Here is a 25,727-nt window from a genome sequence, read left to right on the forward strand (position 1 = left end):
CACTGGCCAGAGCTCGGTCATGCAGCCACACTTAACTCCAGAGGAAGCTGGGAAACGTCACCTGCTCTGGTTCAAGAGGAAAGGAGGACAGACATAGTGAACTACCAGCCACTCTCTGCTACAGCGACCTTGTGGGTTCAGTCTACTGTCATAGTCTTAGGTCTTTCCCAACTGCCTTCGATCGTAGATTTTGGAAGGTGAAGAGTTCACTCCACCAGAACACAGAAGTAGAAGTATCACATTTCAACTTCTCTGGGAATTTCAGGCCTGGAGTTCATATCTATCTGCTGTTAGGACAAATGGAGGAGCAGCTAGGAGATAAAATAAAAATGTTCTAGGCAGGATCATCTCACTCTGATGGCCCTGCTCCCCAAATACATGGCCTTTGAGCACTCTATCTAGTTTGAGGCTTAGCTTACAATTAAAACATAAATCAATGCCATTTTTGTTCTTCTTTTACCAAAAAAACAAACGCCTTTCAGAAGAGGGCATTATGAATGTCAGCTTTCGTGTTCTAACCATTTATTTTCCTCCTCTAGCCAGTAGCACAGGTCAACCCGCTGTCTATAGTAAAGAGAGGGTGTCACCAGCATAAGTGCTCTTTCAAGTCAGGGGACATTAGTTTTCGATGGATGGGTACTACTTCTATTCTGATTCCTGCTGACACAGGTTGGCTGCTCTGGAAAGAAGACATGACGTTGCTCTCCAGGGCTGAAGTGGTGAGTTTTCTTTTTGATGAAGCTTATTAATCAATGTTTGGCACAAAACCAGGCAGCAAAGTACATCCTAGAATCCAAGAACAAGTCACAATAAAATGCCTGCTGCTAAGATATTGGACTGTCCTTATCAAAAGTCAGTCTCTAAACCACGTTCACCTTGTGTCTCTTTGGTATTTGGCTCTTAGGGGTGTCCTTTGTTTTTAGGGAGGACTTGGTCCATGTGACATTTTCTGTTATTAGATGGCAAATCTGACTAAAGGGGGACCAATGAATGATAATCTTGGCTATGGAGGACACTCTGTAACCCTTTTAAAGGTTCCGATGGTTCCGAAGGAGGGTTCTAAAGGAAGAACGACATTGTGGTTTGAGTCCCAGATCTGCCACTTTCCAGCTCTCACACGTTGGGCACGTCGCTTCACTGTGTCCAGCCTCAGTTATCCCACCTGTAGCTCATGATACTGATGACAACTTCTGCAAAGCATTGATGATTAAATGAGGTGATGCACAGAAAACTCAGAACATCGTCTCGCACACAGTAAATCCCTGTAAGTAACAGCTACTGTCATCATTTTACCAAGAGCCGAAATGCTCCACATGACATAATAATTATGGGCTCAATAGTATTGTATTTCCCGTGACATGTATTACCAAACTCATAAAACAAGGATAGATGCTAAGAAGCATTTAACATGCAATACTCTTGTCAGAAGAGAAGCATCTCATAAGCGTTTACAGTAGGTGGACATCTAAGATGGCCCCCAAGATCTCCATCTCCTGGAGTCCAGTTATCTTCTCCAAGTTATTCAATCAGACACCAATCTAGGCACTACTGTGAAAGGTCCCGAGTCAGCTGATGTTGAGGAGGAGAGATTACCCTATTGGGCCTGACTTAATCAGGAGAGCCCTTAGGAGGGACTGGGTCTTCCTAGTGAGGAGATTCCAAACAGGAGAGGGTCTGTAAGGGGCTCGACAGCTGACAGCGGCCCCTGGCTGACAGCTGGCAAGAAAATGGGGCCTCAGTCATTCAACTGCAAGAAAAGAAACTCTGCCAAACCTGAGGGGGCCCAGAATGGATCTTTCCCTCATCAAACCTCTAGAAGAGAATGCAGATCAGCCAGCAACTCCATCTCAGCCCTCTGAGATCCAAAGGGGAGGATCCAACAAGTCATGCCTGGACTTCTGACCCATGGAAACTGAGGTAATACATCTGTGTTGTATTAAGCCACTAAGTCTGTAGTAATTATTTACTTAGCAATAGAAAACTAATACAGATTTTCAAATATTTGTTCCTAAAATGATTTAAAAAAAAAAAAACCTTTCCTAAGGCTTCTACCAAAATTTCAGCAATAGTTGCCTTTGTTTCCTCTATGAATTGGGGCTAAAATGCTTCAGTCATTAAAGTAGCTCATGAGCAACACATACAGGTGGTTGGTATGCATATGTGCGTATGATAGTGCAGAACACAAAAAGTTGTGATCTTCTGCATTTCAGAATTCCAGGCCCACTGGTGAGGAGTGTTAATCCCTGCTCCCTGAGGTTACACATATTTAAGGCTAACATTTGCTTTTTATTTGACAACAGGGCATTAGCACACTTCTTAGCCAACGCTCAGGTCCCAAGGTAAAGCAGCCAGTGCTTTTATAAGTTACTCTATCTTGTATTTAATATTTTCCACAAAAGACAGAAGTGTTTGCACATGTCGTTTTAACAATAAATGAACGCACACACTCAGGCAGACCTTCTATCCTGCAGTGCTAATGACTAGGAAGCTTGAAGCAAACAGCACTGTGCACTTGTCTCCAGAAGGACTCGCTTGCCAGTTGAAATCTGCAGGAATTTCCTTCCATGGGATGACAGGACACAAATATCAACAGGAACCAAAGTGCAGAGTGAGGAATTTCTTTGGATTTATACCATTATCTCAGCAGATGATCAATTCTTTGTGGAACAAGAACAATGAACAGTCACCGAGGCCTTTCTCTTTTTTGTCCTCTAAATGGTATCTCTAGCCATATGGTTCTCTGCCCTGAAGTGAGTCACTTTGCTGCTTAAAATAATTAACTGAATGTTAGGAAATGAAATACAAAAGAAATGATGCCAGAGCTTTATAAGAGAGGCGCAGAGGGTCATGATTAAAAAAGAGGGCTTTAGAGTCACATGGAGACCGGTAGGTCAACTGTAGACTCTGCCAATTTGTAGCCAGGTGACTCTGTACTAATTTTTAATAAAATGGGTGCCACAGAATATTCTGCCACAGACAGAATATATTCTGTCTACCACAGAATAAATACTCAGTAACTGGTGGTTATTATAAGGTTATCATTCAAAATTTCATGTCCAGTCCTCCTTCCTGTTTGTGCCCTCCCCAATCTAACTTCTTGACAGGAATCTCTTTCACAGACCTGATCCTGTGCCTCTCCTACTGGAGATTCTGGATGGCTCTCCAATGTCTGGACTAGTAGTGCTGATTTTTCCCCTCTTTGGGAAAACTATGGAACCTCTTCAAAGAAAAAGTGTGTGCATGCACACATACACACACACACCTCCCACATACAAACATACTCCAAACACATATCCCAAACTTCACATCTAATTTCCAGGGTTCAAGAACCTCCAAACATGGTGGATATTTGTCATCTTTTCTGTTTGAAACAAAGGCTGTGTCCTAAGTCATTTCAGTCATGCTCGATTCTTTACAACCCTATGGACTGCAGCCCACCAGGCTCCTCTGTCCGTGGGGTTCTCCAGGCAAAAACAGTGAAGTGGGTTGCCATTCCCTCCTCCAGAGGATCTTCCTGACCCAGGGATCGAACTCGGGTCTCCTGTATTTGCAAGCCACCAGGGAAGTCCAATTTGTTTGAAACAAAGGCAGCCTGCAATCAAGACTGGTACATCAGATAGGAGCCTCTGGTCTGGAGGATCTGTTTCAAATTCTTTGTTAAGCAGAACTTTTGTAGGCTTACTTCCCAGGCACTGTCAGTTTCCAACAGGCATCCTTGGCCTCAGCCACACTGAATCTCCCCAGAGGTGCTGTACACCATCACTGCATTTAACTGTGCTGCTCTTTGGAAATGTACACCCCATTTCCCTGTCCTCCTCCTCCTTATTCCTCAAATCTCCACTCGAACATGCCCATCTATAAACATTTTTAATTTTGTGGGAGAATTAGCCACTTCTTAAAGGCTTCCCTGATAGCTCAGTTGGTAAAAAATCTGCCTGTATTGCAGGAGACCCTGGTTTGATTCCTGGTTCAGGAAGATCTGCTGGAGAAGAGAAAGGCTACCCACTCCAGTATTCTGGCCTGGAGAATTCCATGGATTGTATAGTCCATGGGGTCGCAGAGTCGAACATGACTGAGCGACTTTTACTTTACTCACTCATTAGCCACATCTTACGCTGTGCTTATATATAACACTGCACACTGTAATACTGTGTTGTTTTTGTATTCATTACTTTTTTTGAGATTGCAAATTCTCTGAAGAAAGAGATCATTCTTATGATCTTATGAAGAAAGAGATCATTTTTATGTCTCTCCCTTCAGTGAGCACAATTAGTCCCAGGCATGGGGAAGATACTTAGAAATACTTGTCAATAAGTACATGAAAAATGTTCAGTATCACCAGTAAGCCAAAGAAACACAAACTTAACTAGCAATATGTTCTTTTTTTCTCATCTGCCAGATTTTGCAAACAAAATGCCAGCAAGGGTCTGGGACAGAGTAACCTTCTTTAACACTGAGGAGGGTAGGATGGGTAGGATATAAACTGGTACAAATTTTCTAGGAGATAATTTCAAAAGACTTACCAAGACTTAGTTACATTCATGTCTTTGATCTAGCAATTCCATTTCTAGGAATTTAGTCTAAAGAAACCGTTAAAGATGGGAGCAGCAATTAGGATGTGAGTATTGCTTACAGTGGTGAAAAGCTGGAAACCACCTATTGGTAGGCAATTAGCTAAATCAACTGTGGTGAAGCCAAATGATGCAATAAAGTCAGTCACTGTAAATGATCTGTGTAGGAATATTCCTTAATAATTCATATCAGAAACTGACTATACCACACTGTTCAATGAAAATAGCTGGTAATGAAATAGTATTGATGGTGGGGGATAGGAATACACAGACAGACACACACAGTACAGTTTTGGAAGATGTACACCAAAAGCTTAATAGTGGTTATAGGCAGGGTGGCACATGAGTGACTTTTCTTCTTTTATTAACTTCTGTTTGTTCTATAAGGATGCTAATTTGTGTAACAGGGAAGACACACTTTTGTTTCTTGAATAAGTAACTCATCCTAAAAGGATATGATCACCCTTATCTTTAGGGCCCATTTAATTTTAACTCTGCTTGCTCTCTTTAGTTTCCTTCCCAGTTTCTTTCTTTCTTAGAAGCTTTTTCTTGAAAAAATAAATAATGCATGCCACAGTGTTGAATTCAAATGGATTCTAATGAGTCTGTCTCGCTCTCATGCACAGGACCACTAGTTACCATTCCCAGAGGCAGCCATTGTTTCCAGTTTTCTGCCTGTCTTTTCAGAGAAACTTTATAAACAAAACTAAAAAATATACCTATTTTTATTTTTTCTTATATAATGTTTCTTGCATAAGTGGTAGCATACTTCTACATACTGTCTTGCAGCATGATTTAAATTATTAAATCTTATTTTTATGAGATATATGCATTACACAATTTACAGAGTTAAATGGTTCCAGAAAAGGCATTTTTGTGAAAAACAGAAGTCTCTTGCACCCACCTTCCCACTTTATCAATCCCACTGTTGCTCATCAATGAGGGCAACCACTGTCAATTTTTAGCATTTTCTTTTGCTGTTATCTATCTTTTGCTGCTTCATATCTACAATCTACTGTTACTTCCTACCTCAGCAGTTTGAGCCTTAACCATTTGCTTCTGTGGAAGGCAATGATAGCTTTTTCCCCTTTCCCTCTCTCTCTGAGTTTGTCTGTTTTACCAACTCTTCTACATTTTCATTTTGGGTAGTTCCTTCTGAACTTTCACTTCCACAGTTCTCTATTCATCTGTATGTAATGCACAGTTAAACTCATCTACTGAGTTCCTAATTTCAATTTCATTTTTAAGGTTTTCAATTCCCATTTGTTCTCTTTTACACTTTCTAGATCTCTACCAAAATTCTAAATTGTGCCTTTTATTTCCTTGACTATATTAAGCATATTGTAGTTCTATGTTAATTTGTATCCTACGCTTGGTAATTTTAAAATTAACTGTTTGACATTGTATATGAAAACTGTAAAGATATTTTGAGGCTTAGAATCATGTTGTCTTCTTCTGGTAAGAACATATATTTGCTTCTAGGAAAGATGTGGCGGGAACTAGGAATCCTGGAACTCCTTCATCCAGGCAGAGATTATGAGGTCTGCATTACATCACTTTTGTTTCCAGAATATAGCTTTTCCTAGTCGGAACCAAAAGTCTGAGAGTTTTACCAAGTTCATTCTTCTTCAGTTTTTATCTCTCTAGCCTGTCTCGATTCCAGTGTTTATCTTCTTAGATCAACAAGTTTTCTGAAAGCTCCTTTTAGCTTTCAACCTCTTCTGGTACTATATAGAAAAAGCAGTCATAAATGCTGGGTTTAAATTTCTCAACTTCCTTTTTCTTCTGGGTTGTTGTCACTGGCATTGTTGCTCCATCATTCCCTTAAACTTGTGATTTTTCATATTGTGCCCAGATTTTCTCCCTGTTCTTAAAGGGAAGGAGTTTAGAATGACAGATTGATTGAAAGGGCTTGGTCACTGAGATGTTGAGAGTTCCTATTGGTCAAGCAACTGTCCTACTTCTTAATTTCCCCCTTTGCAGGGAGTGGGGGGTAGGGGGAAGTCTGTGAGAATTCTAAGGCCAGCAGAGTTTGACTATATGAGGGAAGCAGGTTTCTATAACTTACATAGCTCTTACGATTACACAGCTCTTAAGATTACCAATAATCCTTTAAGGCTACAAGGAGGTATCTTTCAATAGGGACAATAATGTTCTTTCTGAAAATCACTGCCTTCTCAAGACTCAGTCAAAGGTGTTCAATCAAACACAAGGCATGAAGATAGTTAAATAAAAGGAACTAGGACTGCTCTGAGCATATAGACATGATTTACATGGTGCCAGGAAGCATCTGCACAAATACTTGAATAAATAAGCTCCAAGAATCAGAAAGCTAATGAACCTAAACTTTCTAAAGTAAGTTATTTGCTAATAAATCTCTTTTCTTTGGTGTAGAAGAATACATATGGATTCATCAATAAAAATGTTTTATATTTTATAAGCTGGCTTCACTGTCAAAAATTACAGAAACCAGTGAAGAGTAAGAAAAAAGGCAGTAATAGTGCTCCCATCTGATAAAGCACTGTGCTATGTGGATCAGTAAAATTTGAAATCTTAAGGCCTCTCTGAGTGTGCCTTATTTCTTTTTCTTTCTTACCTAAGAAATATAAAAAATCTTAAGATATAGTGTCATAAAAATAAAAAAGTCTTTCCATAAGCCATTTCACCTAGATCTTTTTGTCTGTCAACATTAATAATCAAAATCACCATTTATTGAATGCTGATGTTTATTTTTCATCAGGCTCTTTCTACGTAGATTATCATGTTTAATCTTCGAGATGCCATTATTAGTTCCACTGAAAGAGAAGGAACCAAAGCCTCAGAAAGATTAAATAACGTGCCCAGAATTAGCACACGCAGAGTTAGGGCTTGATTCCGGATGCGTCTGACTAGAACCCATACTGTTGATGGTGTAGAACACCACTGCCGCTCTCAGATACTCAACCACTGTTTGCTAGGTGACCACCACATGTACGACAACTGTGCAAGATGTATGACCAAGCTCACCCTCAGGTAAATGCTGCCCTTCTCTCCCAGGCTCTTTTCAATTTAATATCCTAACATCCCAGAGGAGGACTTCTTCCTTCCAAAGCATGAAACAATGCTGCATACAATTTCATCACAACCAACATGTAAAAAAATATCCCAAATGCCATTCTACAGAGAGCTCTACCGTGTTACAGATGCCTCTCCAGTCTCTTTCCATTCACTTGTGACACAGAAGATAAAATGGCACCGAGGAAGAATATGACTTGCTCCCCGATCAGCTTCATCTGATCTTTATGGATGTCAGGATTTCATACCATTAATTCATCTGATCTTTATGTATGTGTGTCAGGATTTCATACTATTAATAGACCTTTACACCATGCTCCTTAATGCATCTGTCTTTTCTCATTACATAAAAGTGTGTTTCATTTTGTACTAGCTTATTATTGAGGATGACTGTCTACTGTCAGTGCACAAACAGGCAGAATGAATTCGTTAGTTTATAATGACAATGACAGGCATCCCTTAAGAGTAACACGAGTTAGTGTCTTAGTAGACACCAATGTAGACTGCTATAACAGAATACTATACTGGGTGGTTTACAAACAACAGAAATTTATTTCTCACTGTTCTGGTTGGTAGTCTGAGATTAGAGTGTCAATATAGTCAGGTTCTGGTGTGAGGTCTCTTCCAGGTTGTAGACAGCCATTTTTTTCTTTGTATCCTTAAGTGATGGAGAGGGTGAGAGAGCTCTCCAGGGTCTCTTTTATGAGGGCACTAATCTCATTCATGATGATTCTATCCTCATGACCTATTTACCTTCCAAAAACTTCACCTCCTAATACCATCACATTGAGGGTTAGGATTTCAATACATGAATTGGTGATGGTGGGGGTGGGGGGGTGGCACAGAGCACAAACATTTAGTCCACTGCAGTTCTGCTGATGGTGATGCTGGTGAAGGGGAAGAAGTTATAGATTTGTCTGGAGGAGGGAAAGTAGAACTTGAAATAAAAAAGCCACATTTGATCCATATGAAGGAAATTTTACCTTAATCTCCCTCTGTGGTGACAAGCATTAAGTGTATGACTAAATAATAACTAATGAGCAAAAACAATTTGCTAAAGCTAATTAAGAGCTGGAATAGGCAGAATGAAGATGGAAAGGCTTATAAAGCATGCAGGAAACCAATATATTTTTCTTTTATTTTCTGGCTAGCTCTTTCGTGACAAGGAAATCAAGCCTCCTTTCATTCTGGTTTGAGCTTATACTTGAACTAATCATATTTAATCAGCAGACCTATCACTCTAAATTCAGGGAAGGTGCTGACCCATCATGTAATCAATAGCTTTCCTTCTCCTAGAGTGGTTTATAATCAGTATGACCTGCTGGAATCTGTCTTATGAGTTTCACATTTAGCTATGCCAAAGTAAAAAAAGTCTCAAGTGAGGGTCAGCATGAGGGGCTTACAGCTGTCTGCCAAGTACAAACCTTTGCTTCTGGAAGTCTCTTGATATCACTGCCATTGGTATCCTCTTGTGACTGAAAGAGTCACTTGGTAAGGCTTAGGAAGAGCGTGATCCATTTTGGAATGGCTATGACTTTTACACGGTAACAGAGAAGATGCCCATCTTGATAACTTAGGATGTTATTCTCTTATTATCTTATTCCTATGAGTTTATTCTATAGATTTTGTTCACAATTAAGGCTAAGACATAAGAACTCTGCTCTCTCATAAAGATACATTTTTATCATCCTTTTTTCGGTGCTCACTGGTAATATGTAAAACATTATAAAAAATAGTTAAGAGGTTTGACTGTAAATCAATGAGTTTAAGTGTTAAAACCTGTCTTTTACTTTAATACAGAGAAAAAAGATTATACTTTGAAAAAATGAAAAGCCATAGTTGTCTCCATGTCTTAGCAATTCTAAACAATGCTGCTATAAACATAAGAGTGAGTGTGTCTTTTTCAATTAGTGTGGTTTTTTGTTTTTTTTTTGAGACATACCCAGGAGTAGGTTATAATAAAGAGGAGCTAGGGATGAGACTAACACAGTTTATGCAGTTGAACTATGTAAATCTCTGCTTCTGTAGATCATTTTCAAAGACATGTTGCTGAAATAAGGCCACTGCTTCTAAGATACAGGCAAAGCTGTGTTTTCATCATGTGAGAGCTCACAATCTACTCACCATGTATGCCTTGAATAATGCGGGGATGAAGGACTGGTTAGACAAGTTGAGGACCCTGAGTGAGTCCTTCAGGACGTAGATATTGCCAAAATCAACTTGACTGGGATGTACATAGATAACTGGGCCTTCTCCGATGCTCTTTAAGTGACATGCCTGCCGTCCATGCAAGAGAAAGAATACAGGAATGGCTGAAATGGTGGGCCTTTAAAATCAAACTGAAACAGAAGCTTCTAAGCATCCCTTTAAAAAAGCAGGGACATAAAAGGTTGCTATTAGAACTGACAGTCCTTCTCCCTGATATTCTGTAGTGAAAGGTCACAAGGATGGCCCCTCTGATCAGACCCGTGAATCTAGCATGGAATTCCTCCCTTAAAATAAAGCTTTGCTTCCCTGGGTCAGCCCAGAGCCGCGCACCAGTGGGAAACCAGAGTAACAGTTCGGTATGCGCCACCAGAACTCCAGTCTCAGGAACACTTAGGGGTTAAAGACCAGCACTTCAGGGCTGGATGTGGCTGGACAGAGTCCCAGTCCTTCTGCTATACCAGCAATACGACGGGCGCCCGCCATGCAAAGCTGTGCAGGCTGGGGACTGAAATTCGCCTTGCTCTCCCTTCCCTTCCCCTACGCTCTCAGCCAGGCACTCTGTCTGCCCAAGGAAGGGGGTCTTTTTCTTTCATAAAATGTTTCCTGCTCAGCAAAGTTACATCTGCTACATCTGTGCAGGGCAGGCGTGTAGGCTAGCAGGTCACCTGGACTGTGGCACCTTTCAGCTGGCCTGTCTTATGATGCCGCTTTGTAAGTCAGATGGCTTATCTATGTGATCTTATATGGAAGAGATAAAAGCAAAACCCTAGTTTATTATACTCTCTGAGCAATCAGAATCACTTCAAACAAACGTATGTTGACACCACTCAGCTTCTAAGTAAATCCAATGTCTAGGAATTCATAGCCTACTGGGGCAACTTCCTTCAAGGTTTGTCCTTTGATTCAGCTCAAGCAGCAAAAAGCTTTCCATGTCTCCCTTTTCTCAGGCTTGGAGTAAGTAAGGTTAATCGGTGATACAAGTCCAAGAATATAATAGGATATGCTGCAGCATATAGTTGTGTATACATATCCAATAATCTACAAGAAAAGTTCTGGTGAGCAGTGAAGGACATCAATCTCAGAGACCACATGTAGCAAGCTAGGGATACCCAGCTTTGTAGCAGGAACAATTGAAAAGGGGGTTAATCATCCAGATGTGCTGGTCCTCTGTCCTCAGAGATTCTGGTTTCATGGGTCTGGAGAGGGGTCAGGTGTCTGAATGTGTGAGAAAAATCAATTGCTATAAAGCACCGTTTTCAGATGTATCCACAAGCAGATTCCCGAAGTAACAGCCCTGGTATTTTACCACTGCAGAGAGAAAATGAAAGACTCTAGAAGACCAACAACTAGAGGATATGCAAATATGGTGAGTACCTTACAAGCAAAGGTTAGAATGTCCCCACAAGAAGTATGGCACTTAGAACTGCAATTCTGATAACAGGCACTCACCATTGGGGGATCCTGGCTCCCAAAGGTTGAGATGTAAACTGTGGACCTGTATTCCCCAGGGACTTGGGTCTCCAGGGTCAGAGGTATGTGAACTGTGCTGTGCGGAGCGATGATCCCACAGGGCGTGGGACTAGAGAGCAGCACAGTGGGCACATCCTGATATACCTGGTGGGGGAGAGAAGCTAGAAGGATAAGCAAGCCCCAGGTTCAGTATGAAACCAGTAGCATGTTACATTATTTTGAAACAAGCATTGTCCTGAATCCACAGAGGGTCTTATAATGTGCCATTGTTAAAGCAAGTGAATGGGGATGACCACCTCAATTTAACCAAAAGGAACTCTGGCTAAGAGAGGTGTACAAGCCCCAAATCCAAAGTGTGTGACCCAGAAAAGTGCAGAATCATCTACAATGTGAATTAGCTCAGGAACAACGGCTTCCCATGGCCAAATTCCTTGAACAGGCCTTTTGCACCTTCATGCTTTAATCCCCATCCACTTCACCCCTGTACGCTCGATCAGTAGAGGCCACTGGCATCTCCTGAACACATGATACTGCTTTCACCTCCAACCCTTTGCACTTGCAGTTATTCTTTCTGCAATGCCTGAACCTTCTGACCTGCCCCCCAACTCATCCTGAAACCCCCAGGGGTGTCTGGGCCCTAAAGTCCAGGCACTTCCTTTGTTCTCAGGGAGCATCCCTCAGTCCCTTTCCTCAGCATGTGCTATCAACATGTCCATCTTCTCCAAGGGCTATAAACGTCTTAGGGCATGACCTGGGCCTCTCTCCTCAATACCTGCCCACTTTCTGGCCCCAAACACATGCTCAGTATATGTTTTTTAAATGGAAAAAACAGGTAGGTGAATGAATGAACGTTGTCCATTGTTTACTAGTGTGTGTTCCTAAGAACCCTGTTCTGCAGCACATTACTAAGTTTTTATGTAACACAAATAAAACTTTAAAAATCCCATGGTTGGGAGCCCACACCCAAGCCACCGCCTGAGGCACTCAGTCATCCACCTGGACACCGGAGCAGGCTGCCGGGCCACCACCACAGTTGTTCAGGTTTGAAAGAAGCTACAACATACAACTCTAAGCCACAGACATACAAGAGGGACATTTCCTTAAACAACAGTCACCCCTGAACAAGATCAAGTCTGCACCTTTGGAGTGGGAGCACTGACTCCAACACCCGAGACCAGAGTACTAACCCTAGGGGGTGTCAAATAGTGAGAACTCAAAGGAAACCACCTGAATACAAGACCTGGCATCACTCAACCACCAGCAGCACCCTGGGCAGGACGCCTCATCCAAACAAAAATACAAACCCAATCATCAGCAGACAGGATTACCACCTCACTCAGCCTTGCCCATCAGAGGAAAAACAAACAAAAACTCAGCACAAATCTCACCCTATAAGAAGCTTACACAAACCACTAGACCAACCTTAGGAGGGCAGAACCAAAAGGAAGGAAGAATTCAACCTTGAAGCCTCGAAAAAGGAGACCTCAAACACAGTAAGTTAAAAAAACTAATGAAAAGGCAGAGAAATACTATACAAATGAAGGAACAAACTAGAAATACAGAAGTCCAAATAAATGAAGAGGAAACAGGCAAACTACCTGAAAAAGAGTTCAGAATAATGACAATAAAGATGATCAAAAACCTTGGAAACAAAATGGGGAAAGTGCAAGAATCAATTAACAAAGACCTAGAAGAATTAAAGAATAAACAAGCAGAGACAAACAACACAATTACTGAAATTAAAATAACTCTAGAAGGAATCAATAGCAGAATATCTGAAGCAGAAGAATGAATCAGTGAGCTGGAAGATAAAATGGTGGAAATAACTTCTGAAGAGCAGAATAAAATAAAAAGAATGAAAAGAACTGAGGACAGTCTCAGAGACCTCTGGGACAACATCAAATGCACCAACATTTGAATTATAGGGGTCCCAGAAGAAGAAGAGAAAAAGAAAGGATATGAGAAAATTTTTGAAGAGATTATAGTTGAAAATTTCCCCAAAACGGAAAAGGAAATAGTCAATCAAGTCCAACAGGCACAGAGTCCCATACAGGATTAACCCAAGGAGAAACACACCAAGTCACATACTAATCAAAGACTAATCACAAAGAAAGAATATTAAAAGCAACAAGGGAGAAGCAACAAGTAACATATAAGGGAAACCCCATACGCTTAACAGCTGATCTTTCAGCAGAAACTCTGCAGACCAGAAGGGAATGGCAGGATATATTTAAAGAACTCAAAGGGAAAAATCTACAACCAGATTGCTGTACCCAACAAGGATCTCATTCAAAACTGAGGGAGAAATAAAAAGCTTTTCAGACAGGCAAAAGTTAAGAGAATTCAGTACCACCAAACCAGCTTTACAACAAATGTTAAAGGGACTTAAATAGTCAAGAAATACAAGAGAAGAAAAAGATCTACAAAGTCAACCCCAAACATTTAAGAAAATGGCAATAGGAATATATATATCAATGATTACTTTAAACGTAAATGGACTAAGTGCTCCAACCAAAAGACACAGACTGGCTGAATGGATATAAAAACAAGACCCATATATATATGCTGTCTACAAAAAACCCACTTCAGACTTAAAGACACACATAGACTGAAAGTGAGAGGATGGAAAAATATATTCCATGCAAATGGGAAGCGAAATCTGGAGTAGCAATCCTCATATCAGACAAAATAGATCTTAAAATAAAGAAGATTACAAGAGATAAGGAGGGACACTAAATAATGATCAAGCGATCAATCCAAGAAGAAGACATAACAATTGTAAACATCTATGCACCGAAGATAGGAGCATCTCAATACATAAGAACAAACACTAATAGACATAAAAGAAGAAATTGACAGTAACACAATAATAGTAGGAGACTTTAACACCCCACTCACACCAATGGACAGATCATCAAAAGAGAAAATTAATAAGGAAACACAAGGCTTAAATTATACATTAGATGAGATGGATCTCATTGTTATCTTTAGGACATTTCATCCAAATGGAGAAGAATACACCTTCTTCTCAAGTGCATATGGAACATTCTCCAGGATAGACCGCATCTTGGGTCACAAATCAAACCTCAGTAAATTTAAGAAAATTGAAATCGTATCAAACATCTTCTCCGACCACAACACTATGAGACCAGATACCAATTACAAGAAATAAACTGTAAGAAACACAAACACATGGAGATTAAACAACATGTTTCTAAATAACCAACAGGTTACTGAAGAAATCAAAAGGGAAATAAAAAAATTTCTCAAAACAAATGACAATGAAAACACAACTCAAAACCTATGTGATGTAGCAAAAGCAGTTTTAAGAGGGATGTTTCTAGCCATACAATCCTACCTCAAGACACAAGAAAAACATTGAATAGACAGCCTAACGTTACACCTAAAACAACTGGAAAAATGAAGAAAAAAGACCCAAAATTAGTAGAAGGAAAGAAATTATAAAGATCTGAGCAGAAAGAAATGAAAGAAACCATAGTAAAGATTAATAAAACTAAAAGATGTTTCTTTGAGAAGATAAACAAAATTTACAAGCCTTCAGCCAGACTCATCAAGAAAAAAGAGAGAAGAATCAGATTAACAAAACTAGAAATGAAAAAGGAGAGGTTACAACAGACAATGCAGAAATACAAAGGATTATCAGAGACTATTATGAACAACTGCTGCTGCTGCTAAGCTGCTAAGTCACTTCAGTCATGTCCGACTCTGTGCGACCCCAGAGACGGCAGCCCACCAGACTCCCCTGTCCCTGGGATTCTCCAGGCAAGAACACTGGAGTGGGTTGCCATTTCCTTCTCCAATGCATGAAAGTGAAAAGTGAAAGTGAAGTCGCTCAGTCAGGTCCCACTCTTAGCAACTCCATGGACTGTAGCCTACCAGGCTCCTCCGTCCATGGGATTTTCTATACTTATGAACAACTATATGGCAATAAAATGGATAACCTGGAAGAAATGCAAAGATTCTTAGAAAAGTTCAATTTTCCAAGACTGAACCAGAAAGAAATAGAAATTATGAACAACCCAATTACAAGCACTGAAATTGAAGCTATGATCAAAAATCTCCCCCAAAACAAAGGCCCAGGACCAGATGCTTCACAGGAGAATTCTATCAAACATAAAGAGAAGAGCTAATGCTTATCCTTCTAAAACGCTTTCAAAAAATTACAGAGGAAGGAACACTTCTAAACTCATTCTACAAGGCCACCATCACCCTGATACCAAAACCAGACAAGGACAACACAAAAAAAGAAAACTACAGGCCAATATCACTGATGAACATAGATGCAAAAATCCTCAATAAAATTTTAGCAAACAGAATTCAGCAACACATCAAAAAGCTCATACACCATGATCAAGTTGGATTTATTCCAGGAACGCAAGGAGTGTTCAAGATACCCAAATCAATCAATGTGATACACTATATTAACAAATTGAAAGAAAAAAAACAAATTATAATCTCAATAGATGCAGAAAAAGCCTTTGACAAAATTCAGCACCATTTATGATTAAAACTCTTCAAAAAATGGGCATATAAGGAACCTACCTCAACATAGTAAAGGCCATATATATAAGCCTACCGCAAACATTATTCTAGTGAGAAACTGAAAGCATTCCCCCTAAGATCAGGAATGAGACAAGGGTGTCCACTCTCACCAGTATTATTCAACATAGTTCTGGAAGTCCTAGCTACAGCAGTCAGAGAAGAAAAAGAAATAAAAGGAATTCAGATCAGAAAAGAAGAAGTAAAGCTCTCACTGTTTGCAAATGACATGATACTATACATAGAAAACCCTAAAGATAGTATCAGAAAATTAATAGAGCTAATCAGTGAATTTAGCAGTTACGGGATACAAAATCAATACACAGAAATTATTTGCATTTATATATACTAACAATGAAATATCAGAAAGAGAAATTAAGGAATCTATCCCATTCACCATTGCAACGAAAAGAATTAAATATCTAGAAATAAACTTACCTAAGGAGACAAAAAAACTGTACACAGAAAATTATAAGACACTAATGAAAGGAATCAAAGATGACATAAACAGACGGAGAGATATCCCATGTTCCTAGGCAGGAAGAATCAAAATTGTGAAAATGACTATACTACCAAATGCAATCTACAGATTCATTGTGATCCCTATCATATTACCAGTGGCATTTTTCACAGAATTAGAACAAAAAATTCCACAATTCATGTGGAAACACAAAAGACCCCAAATAGCCAGAGCAGTCTTGAGAAAGAAGAATGGAGCTGGAGGAATCAAGCTTCCTGACCTCAGATTATACTGCAAAGCTGCAGTCATCAAGACAGCACGGTGCCAGCACAAAAACAGAAATTTAGACCAATGGCCCAGAAATAAACCCATGCACCTAATGGGTACCTTATTTTTGACAAAGGAGGCAAGAATATACAATGGAGCAAAGACAGACTCTTCAATAAATGGTGCTGGGAAAACTGGACAGCTACGTGTAAAAGAATGAAAGTAGAACACTTCCTAACACCACACACAAAGATAAACTCCAAATGGATTAAAGACCTAAATATAAGACCAGAAACTATTAAACTCTTAGAGGAATACTAATAGGCAGAACACTTGATGACATAAATCAAAGCAAGATCCTCTATGACCCACCTTCTAGAGTAATGGAAATAAAAGCAAAAGTAAACAAGTGGAACCTGATTAAACTTAAAAGCTTTTGCACAGCAAAGGAAACTATAAGCAAGGTGAAAAGACAGCCCTCAGAATGGGAGAAAATAACAGCAAATGAAACAACTGACAAAAGATTAATTTCCAAAATATACAAGCAGTTCATACAACTCAATGCCAGAAGAATAAACAACCCAATCAAAAAGTGGGAAAAAGACCTAAAAAGACATTTCTCTAAAGAAGACATAACCTGTATGGCTAACAAACACATGAAAAGATGCTCAATATCACTCATTATTAGAGAAATGCAAATCAAAACCATAATGAGATATCACCTCACACCAGTCAGAATGGCCATCATGAAAAAGTCTACAAACAATAAATATTGGAGAGGATGTGGAGAAAAGGGAACGCTCTGGCTCTGTTGGTGGGAATGTAAATTGATACAGCCACTATGGAAGATGGTATGGAGATTCCTTTAAAAACTAGGAATAAAACCACCTTATGACCCAGCAATCCCACTCCTAGGCATATACCCTGAGGAAACCAAAATTGGAAAAGACACATGTATCCCACTGTTCACTGCAGCACTATTTACAATAGCTAGAACATGAAAGCAACCTAGATGTCCATGGACAGATGAATGGATAAAGAAGTTGTGGTATATATACACAATGGAATATTATTCAGCCACAAAAAGGAACACATTTGAGTCAGTTCTGATGAAATGGATGAACCTAGAACCTACTATACAGAATGAAGTGAGTCAGAGAGAGAATGATAAATACCATATTCTAATGCACATATACAGAATCTAGAAAAATGGTTCTGAATAATTTATTTACAGGGCAGCAATGGAGAAATGGACATAGAGAACAGACTTATGGACTTGGGGAGAGGGGAGGAGAGGGTGAGATGTATGGAAAGAGTAACATGGAAATTTACATTACCATATGTAAAATAGATAGCCAATGGGAATTTTCTGTATGGCTCAGGAAACTCAAACAGGGGCTCTGTATCAACCTAAAGGGGTGGGATGGGGAGGGAAATGGGAGGGAGGTTCAAAAGGGAGGGGATATATGTATACCTATGGCTGATTCATGTTGAAGTTTAACAGGAAATAACAAAATTCTGTAAAGCAATTATCCTTCAATAAAAAGTTTTTTTATAAATCCCACAGTCAAGTTTGAATAATTTGGGGAAACACTTTTCAGAGCCCCCACTTCTGGAAGGAAGGACAGACGGTGCCAGTTTCACCTGCCTGGAGTGCCCCATGGTTTTTCTGTACCTGGTCTGGTCCAACTTTACCTAATCATAACTCAACATCCCTCTGTGGCAATGATCTGCCTAGCCTTCCTGGACCCTGAGGCCAAAGGAAAATCAGTCTGATTACATCTTTACCAAATGTTTTGATACCTTATTTATCATGGATTTTTTGTGATACTTTTGATTTCTTCAAGTGTGGCATGAAAACACCGTCTATCTTGATTACTGTTTTGGTGCCCCTGAGGCTAGTGCCTCACCCTTTCCCAGCCCAGCTGTGCAGTAACAGCTTCCCCATCACTCAAGTGTGACTCAGGCTCTGTTCTGAGTTCTTGAGGTGACCAAGCGCTGTGAGTGGCCAGCCTGTTCTGCTGTTGAACATCTGAAAGCTAGAAAAGTTGTCTCCTGTCACCCCCATTCATTCTTAGCTTCTGGTTTTGTCTCAGAGAAGCCCACAGAATAATTTGAATTTCCTTTTTAATACAGTAGTCCTTTGACTAGAGATAGCTATTTCATTCCAGTTAATCAGGTTAGACGCTGTGCCTGCTCCTCAGATGACTTGGGTTTCTAAATGACGTAGGTTGACATTCTGGTTACTCTGAACATGATTCTATATTTTTCAAGTTTCCATTAAAAAAACACCCTGTCAAGAGCTGAAGACAACACTCCAGCACTGCTCTGACAGGTGGCTCTCTCCTTCCTCTAGCTGTGGAATACTGTTTCTCTGATGCAGCCTAAACCTGCCTTGGTTCTGCGGCCCCAACACTGGTCTTTTGGAAGTCCAGTGCACTATCCATTGCACCATGGAGTCACCTCACTGGTTTTTTATTTTGCACTTGTAGCCGAATAAAACCATTTCATTTTCTGCATGAATTTTTATTAGAGTAGTACTTATAGAATTGAGTTTTAAACCCAAATACTTTCTTGGTAAACTGTATCTCATTAGTCATTAGTCCATTTACTGTAGTCTATACAGATATTTTTGAATCACTTTTCCAAGTGTGTTTAAGTACTTAGTCTCCCACCTAGATAGGTATAACGGCATGTGGAGAGATCCATTTCATAAAACATTAAGGAACAGTTCCTCCATTCTCCTTCATATATTATCTCTAACTTTCCGGTGCAAAAAGTTCATTTATAAATACTGTATTAGCATATCTTAGTGATTCAGTTCAAGTCACAGCCATAGACATAAATGAAAACTCCCAGCTCTGCCTTATTTGCCATGCATGGTGAATTCACAGGCAATAATTTGCAGGTGCAACTTCTGCATGTTGGCCTAATTGACCCTTTCCCCTCTTTATCAAAGGCAATTTCCCTCAAAAAACAACAACTGTTTCCACCTGCAGCTGCTCACTCACACAGGGGGCAATCCAGCTGTGGCTTTATAACCCCACCCCCAGGTTATCCCACAGTTAAAAATCAGAATTTACGTAGATCATGTGGTCAGGAATATGGCTCTTTCAAAGGACTTCTCTTTCTCACTGAAGGAATCCAACTCATAAAAAGCAACACTGAAAATGGATAGAGTAACTCGCCTGAGGCAGGACCCGATAGCATCCTGGGAGGTCATCATCATTGACAAGCTGGATCGTTTTCTTATATGGATATTTCAGGAAGCAACGCCCGAAGTCCACCTCTGTATTAACCACGTGGAGGGTAGGTACAATACACCTGCTCGAGGGAAGGAGCCCATTAAAGAATTCACAAGGATGAAGGGAGAGCTTGTTTACATATGGGGGACACAGTCCCAAGTTAAACACATTTGTCACTGTCACACACTAGTTTTCCTCTAATAACCACATTAATCATTTTCACATCTTCTCTCCTGCCATCCCTCTCTCTAAGCCCCTAGTAACCACTTTTTAATCAAAAAAGGGCTATTAGCAGGACACCTTAAACACTGTTTTCTGTGGGTAATGACTAACATTTCCATTGTTTTTCATATTTGGCCTTTCTCTGGCAAGGAGCCCCCAAAGCACAAGTTCCTTAGGACAGTGGATCTGTTTCCATGACAAACAGGGCCCATGCCACTCGCTGTGACATTTTGGACCAGTCAGAGTCCCCTGAGGCCCAGCAACAGCTCGCACCATCTAAATAATGGTACTAATTCTAATTTCCATGAGGAACAGCTGCCTTGGATCAGTGGGCTCAGGCAGCTGCTCGACCCAGACCTGGCACTGTGACAGTGGTGCTCAGTGTGGAGGGGGTGTTGTGGGGGACAGGAGCGAGGGATGGAAGGCCTGCGTGTGCAGACTGGCCTATTATTAGGTGACCTGGGTTTGATTTCGTGTCTGTTCAGTCCCCAGGTCTGCCCTGCCCTGCTGCATTTTCACAACATGGTGCCATGGTGAGGAGTGCTGGCGTGTGAATCTGTCAGAGCCAGGTTCAAACACTGACCTCACCAAGCACAACCTTGAGCCAGCTGCTCTCCCTCCCAGAGCCCCATTTTTGCTCATAGGTAGAAAGAAAATAATCTGAGGGACTGACATTGGCATCAGCTCTTCCTGGGGAAACACAGAAGATGGTGTGAATGAAGGCATGGCACAGGACCCCCTGATGGCTCAGTACGAGGCGATGAGCCCGTGGTCCCTGCCCGACCAGTCGCACTGCTGGCTCTCTGGGAGAATCACTTTGGGGAGCACGTTCTAAAAGTAGCTCCTCTGTTGAGAGTCTGAGCAGTCCTTACAGACTGCTCCAAAAGTAGTGACACAAGAGTCTTGACCTCAAGTTCAAGTTTTAGCAGAAGATGAGGGTTCACTTTTAGTTAGAATGGGAGTTGTCAGTTGACCCAATGATTCTGGTAAAGCTTATCCTTTACTACCTGAAACACTGGGGCTGACAGGACTCAGCATTTGACCTGGTCACAGAGTACACATGCTAGAAAACTCATAGCCTCCTATAACCCATTCCCCACCTTTTTAAAATGCAGGATTTTCTACTTAGAGCTGCAGGGAAAAGGCATTGTAAAGTATCAGAATAAAAGAAAAATAGAAAAGAAATGCAAGACTAGACAAAAGGTCAAACTTCAGGATAGAGAAGACCAAACAAAAGGATTTTTCCACTGTTCTTAAACAAATGATTAGTGAGGTCTCTGGAGGGAATATTAAGCAGATTGTGGCAAGAACTTGACCTTCAAGTTATTTTAGGGCTGCCCCCTGACTTCACTCAAGCCCAAGACAGAGGAAATGGTGCTGGTTATGATGACCCCACCAACCAGCATACCTGTGCCTTCTTTAAGGTGCATCTTCCTAAGATTCATGAAGGTCCTACATTCTAGGTACTAGAATACTGCCTATTTCCTTCAGATGGCATTTTCATCCACACTATCAGGTCCCAGACCTGGACACTTGTTTACTTTGGCAAGAGCACGGTCTGTGATTTTATTTAGGACCATGGTCAGCATCATTAGGTGACACACCTCGCTTAGAAAGGCTGTAAACTTAGTGAAGGAGACACAGTCAACACATGCCAGAGCCCGGATCTTACCCTGACTCCAGGACCCACTGTTGCCTCTATCGAAAAAGAGAGACAAGCTGTGATGGTTCTGAGGAGTTTATGATGTTAGTGAGGGCCTTGTTTTGGGGGGCCACTTGCAGCCTGCCTTTAAGTCCTACTGACAATGTCCTGGAGCAGGGCTATGAGCACCACTCTTTCTGCTGCACAGCTCTGGGGTACTATCTTTAAAGATAAAAATAAAAACCAGCAACTGCTCATCTCTTCCTGATAAAACCTTGTCAAGTATACACACGGAAAATCAGACCCATTAAAGAGCACTATTATACTTAACACCTAACATACACATCCCTCCTCATATCTCCACCAAAGGTGTGTTTTCTCATATAAAACTTTGTCACTCCAATATCAGATTCTTCTTCCTTTCTCAGGAAAGGCAGTAAACTGGTTGGTTGCTCCTGTGCTGCCTTCCTGCCCGAGAGCCAGCCCATTACTGGTGGCTTAGGGGAGACTGGGAAAGAGAAAGCAGGTGAGCGTGATACCTTGCTGTGATTAGGAGTGCCAGCACTTCCTCCCCGATGCCCTCCACATCTACCACCAGGGCCAGCTCATATTTCTGCACAGTGTTGGAGCATAACGTCACCTAGAAAGAAAAAGGTAAAAAGCTGCTCTTCTAAAAGGCCAACTCTCCCCCTGCACAGGGGAGAAGGGGGCCAGGAGAGGACCACATGGATGAGTGTGGTTTCTAAGTACTTTATTAGAGGATATATGGCATTTAACATTTTTAGTTAAACAGGTTCCATTTCAGGGTCAGGGCATGCTGAGTTGTTTCAAAGGCCAGGTTAGATTCTAACAAATGGCTTTTGGTATAATAGGTCTGCTGAATTCTGAGGGGGTAGTATCAAAGGAACCACAGATCTGGCATGAGGGGAAACCAGGCCCTGAAGGACATCAACATCAAACAAACTTTAATTACTGCAATTTAAAGTGTTCCCTATGCCTCTGGGCTATATAAATTCTGAAAATTCAGTACATCAATAAAACACTACAGCTAGATTTCACTTAAGGCAAAATAAATGAATATAACCAAGTCAGTGATAGAAATAGTGTGAAAAATAAACTAATCTTTTTTTTTTTTAACCAAAATCTTGTCATTCCTCCCCACCTCCCATATTCATTATTAGAGCAGAAAACAGGAAACTCTGAAGAAAGGTTAATCCAAGGGCAGTATCTGACCAATATGTTTTACCCTATGTTTGTATTTATTGTTGTGAAACTTGACATTTAGGTTTTTGAAGCCTTGTTACAATTTTTAATTGCTTTAAATGATTTGTATTGGAAGAGATACTTGTAAGTGTAGAAAACAGCTTCCGGCATAGGTTATGGCTCTTCTATCTATAAATTATGCATCAGGTACTAATTAAAATCTTTTTGGTTGGAAAGGGAATTGTTGGATGCAAATTTGAATCCAGATAGACGTGGTTAAAGTGCAGATCAGGAGGGAAAACTGAGGCTTGGAGAAAACTTTCTGAAATACAAAGGAAAAATAAAGCAAAGAGGGAGTCGCTGATTTAGAAGGAAAACTTGGCAGCTTTGGAGAGAAGCAGCCACTACAGCTCCAGATTCCTGGAGTGGCTCTAACCCTGACTAATGTCTCTGAGCTCTGGTTAGAGGAAGTGGTTCTGGCAGAAACCTGCTGGATAGATGCTATCTTCTAGAATCTTCCTGAACTACACGGGAGAAGATCCACAAAAGGGGGGAATGGTAGGTAATATGTAAGCTAAGCATTACTCTGTAAAAAATAAATTCATTCATTGCAGCTGCAACTCTCCTTGGGCAAGTCACAATTAGCAACTGCTCTGATGTGAATGCTGATATCCCCACCTCCCACCCCAAATGTATACGCTGAAATCCTAACTCTCAACGTGCTGATTATTAGAAGGTAGGGCCTTTGGGAGGTCATGAGGTCATGAGGGTTGAGCCCTCTTGAGCAGGATGAGTGCCCCTCTAAGAGGCCGCAGAGAGCTCCCTCGTCCCTTCACCAGGTGAGGATACAAGGAGACATCAGCAGTCTGAAATCTGAAAAATGGCCTTCACCAGAACCCTACCATGCTGGTACTCTGACCTCAGGCTTCTAACCTCCAGATTGTAAGAATAAATTTCTGATGTTTACAAGCCACCCAGTCTCTGGTCTTTTGTAATAGGAGCCCAAATGGGAAGTTACAACAATATGCGATATCAAACCTCACTGTATCCCTGAAGAAGACCTGAGAAAAGCTGAAACTTCCTAGAATGGATTTAGGATGAATAAATTCATGGTGAGATATTATGAAGCATTTAAAGCAAATTTGGGGGGGGGTAAAACTCACAGCTGAACTAAATATTGAAAGGTAATGACTAAAGAGAAAATTATCACCTTAGTTGTGAAGCCATTTTTTTTTCTTTTCCAGAAAAGATAAAAATCATTTAAATTTAGCAGCCTTCAGTGTTGCTAGACCTAACTGCTTGGAGAAGCAAAAAATAAGTGATGGGAGACAGCAAAAACCTTTCTCAGTTAGCACTGGGACAATTCTGCTGTTGGCACTACAAGGCCATAAGCCAAGCATCACACTGTGGACCTTAAAGCACTGCTGGGAACATCACATCCACATTCACCAGGAAGCTCAGATTCAGGTTAAAAATTTGAATAAACTGGATATCATCTGGGGCATAAACCTGGATACTTACTAGTATAAATGATTTGAGTCTAATGGAGGACCTGATTGTCAATGAGCTCTTAAATATTTTTATATTAGTATTGAGTGCACTATTAGGCACAGAGCAGTGATTTCAGCAGAAATTGCTAGAATCCACTGTTCTGATAAAGGCAATGCATTTAGACTGATGGAAACCTACTGAAGCAGTGTCAGTTCTTTGGCCCAATATATTTGTATCTGGTTTCTTTTGCCACAGTAGTTTACTTCCTCGTAGAAATAGACCCACTTTTCCATGTGAATTAGAGGCACTCCCTCTCATTGACACTGGGCACATAAAGCAAACGCTAGATGTGGTCTCAGTAACTATTTGACAGTTCATCTGTATGGCTACATATGCTGGAAGGCTGAGCACTTTACCCTGATAGCAGCAAATCCCTGGGAGCGAATGGTGCCGCAGCTGGGGGTTATGGTGAATTCTTTTGGTCTTATTACAGGTAATTCATCCTTGTTCCAAAATGGTTTTTTGTTGTCTGAATACTGCTCACAACTTGAAATGCTTTGCTGGCCAACGCCATCCCCAGGGACACGCAGTTTGAAGGTCATGGGGACCAAGGAGGTATTATTGAGGGAACATATCAAGGTATGAGGAAACCCTGGAAAACAAAATATAAGGTGAGAAATAGATGCCCTATGATAGCTTCCCTTTAACTTCAACCTCCCCTCTCAGTGCCAAACCTCTTAAATGAATTAAACATGCAATTCATCATTGCTATTTATTTCCAACTCTCCCTGGTATTGTTTTCAGTTGCACAACCAATAAATACATTTCACTCATTCATTCAGTGAGTACTTGTTATGCACTTACTATGTAACAACAATAGACATGAAACAAACCACTCTGTCATTATCCAGACCCCTCTCCAGAGGCGGTGTCTATAATCAGTTTGTTGAGTAACCTTCTAGAAGCACATTTTGCATTTATTTTTACATAGAAATACAATTTTCCCCAAAGAATAGGAGGATATTTGCTCTTTTCATCTGCTGGTGTGTGAAAGGAGAAGCCCACGCAGTTTTGCTTGCTGTGTGACCAGAGCCTGCCAACACATTATATAATTCATCCTAGACTTGTCTGAGGCTCTTGCTCTTAGAGTAGATGACACAAAATCGAATAATAGCCTCTCCTGAGAGAGACTTTACGACCTGCTTTTGAGCTGGCCAAAGACTAGCTGGCCAAAGCTTTCACCTCCCTGAGACGAAACTGCTTTTTAATGTTATTTAATGTTATTTCTAGCCCTCCTACATTCAGTTCAGGGAGATTTGTGTTCCTTTCCTAAG

At 40.6% G+C, this 25,727-nt stretch overlaps 1 protein-coding gene across 1 annotated transcript in view; it reads right to left on the minus strand.

Moving 5' to 3' along the window:
* The window catches only part of HYDIN (HYDIN axonemal central pair apparatus protein), a 356,564-nt gene that overhangs the window by 167,743 nt on the left and 163,094 nt on the right, over positions 1–25,727 (minus strand). Inside the window, 5 exon segments of the mRNA XM_043435789.1 lie at positions 9,750–9,902; positions 11,283–11,447; positions 19,779–19,914; positions 22,239–22,339; positions 24,810–25,045. Coding sequence (XP_043291724.1) covers positions 9,750–9,902; positions 11,283–11,447; positions 19,779–19,914; positions 22,239–22,339; positions 24,810–25,045 — 791 coding nt within the window.

The sequence above is a fragment of the Cervus canadensis genome, chromosome 18 (assembly GCF_019320065.1).
Source record: "Cervus canadensis isolate Bull #8, Minnesota chromosome 18, ASM1932006v1, whole genome shotgun sequence".
Lineage (NCBI taxonomy): Eukaryota > Metazoa > Chordata > Mammalia > Artiodactyla > Cervidae > Cervus > Cervus canadensis.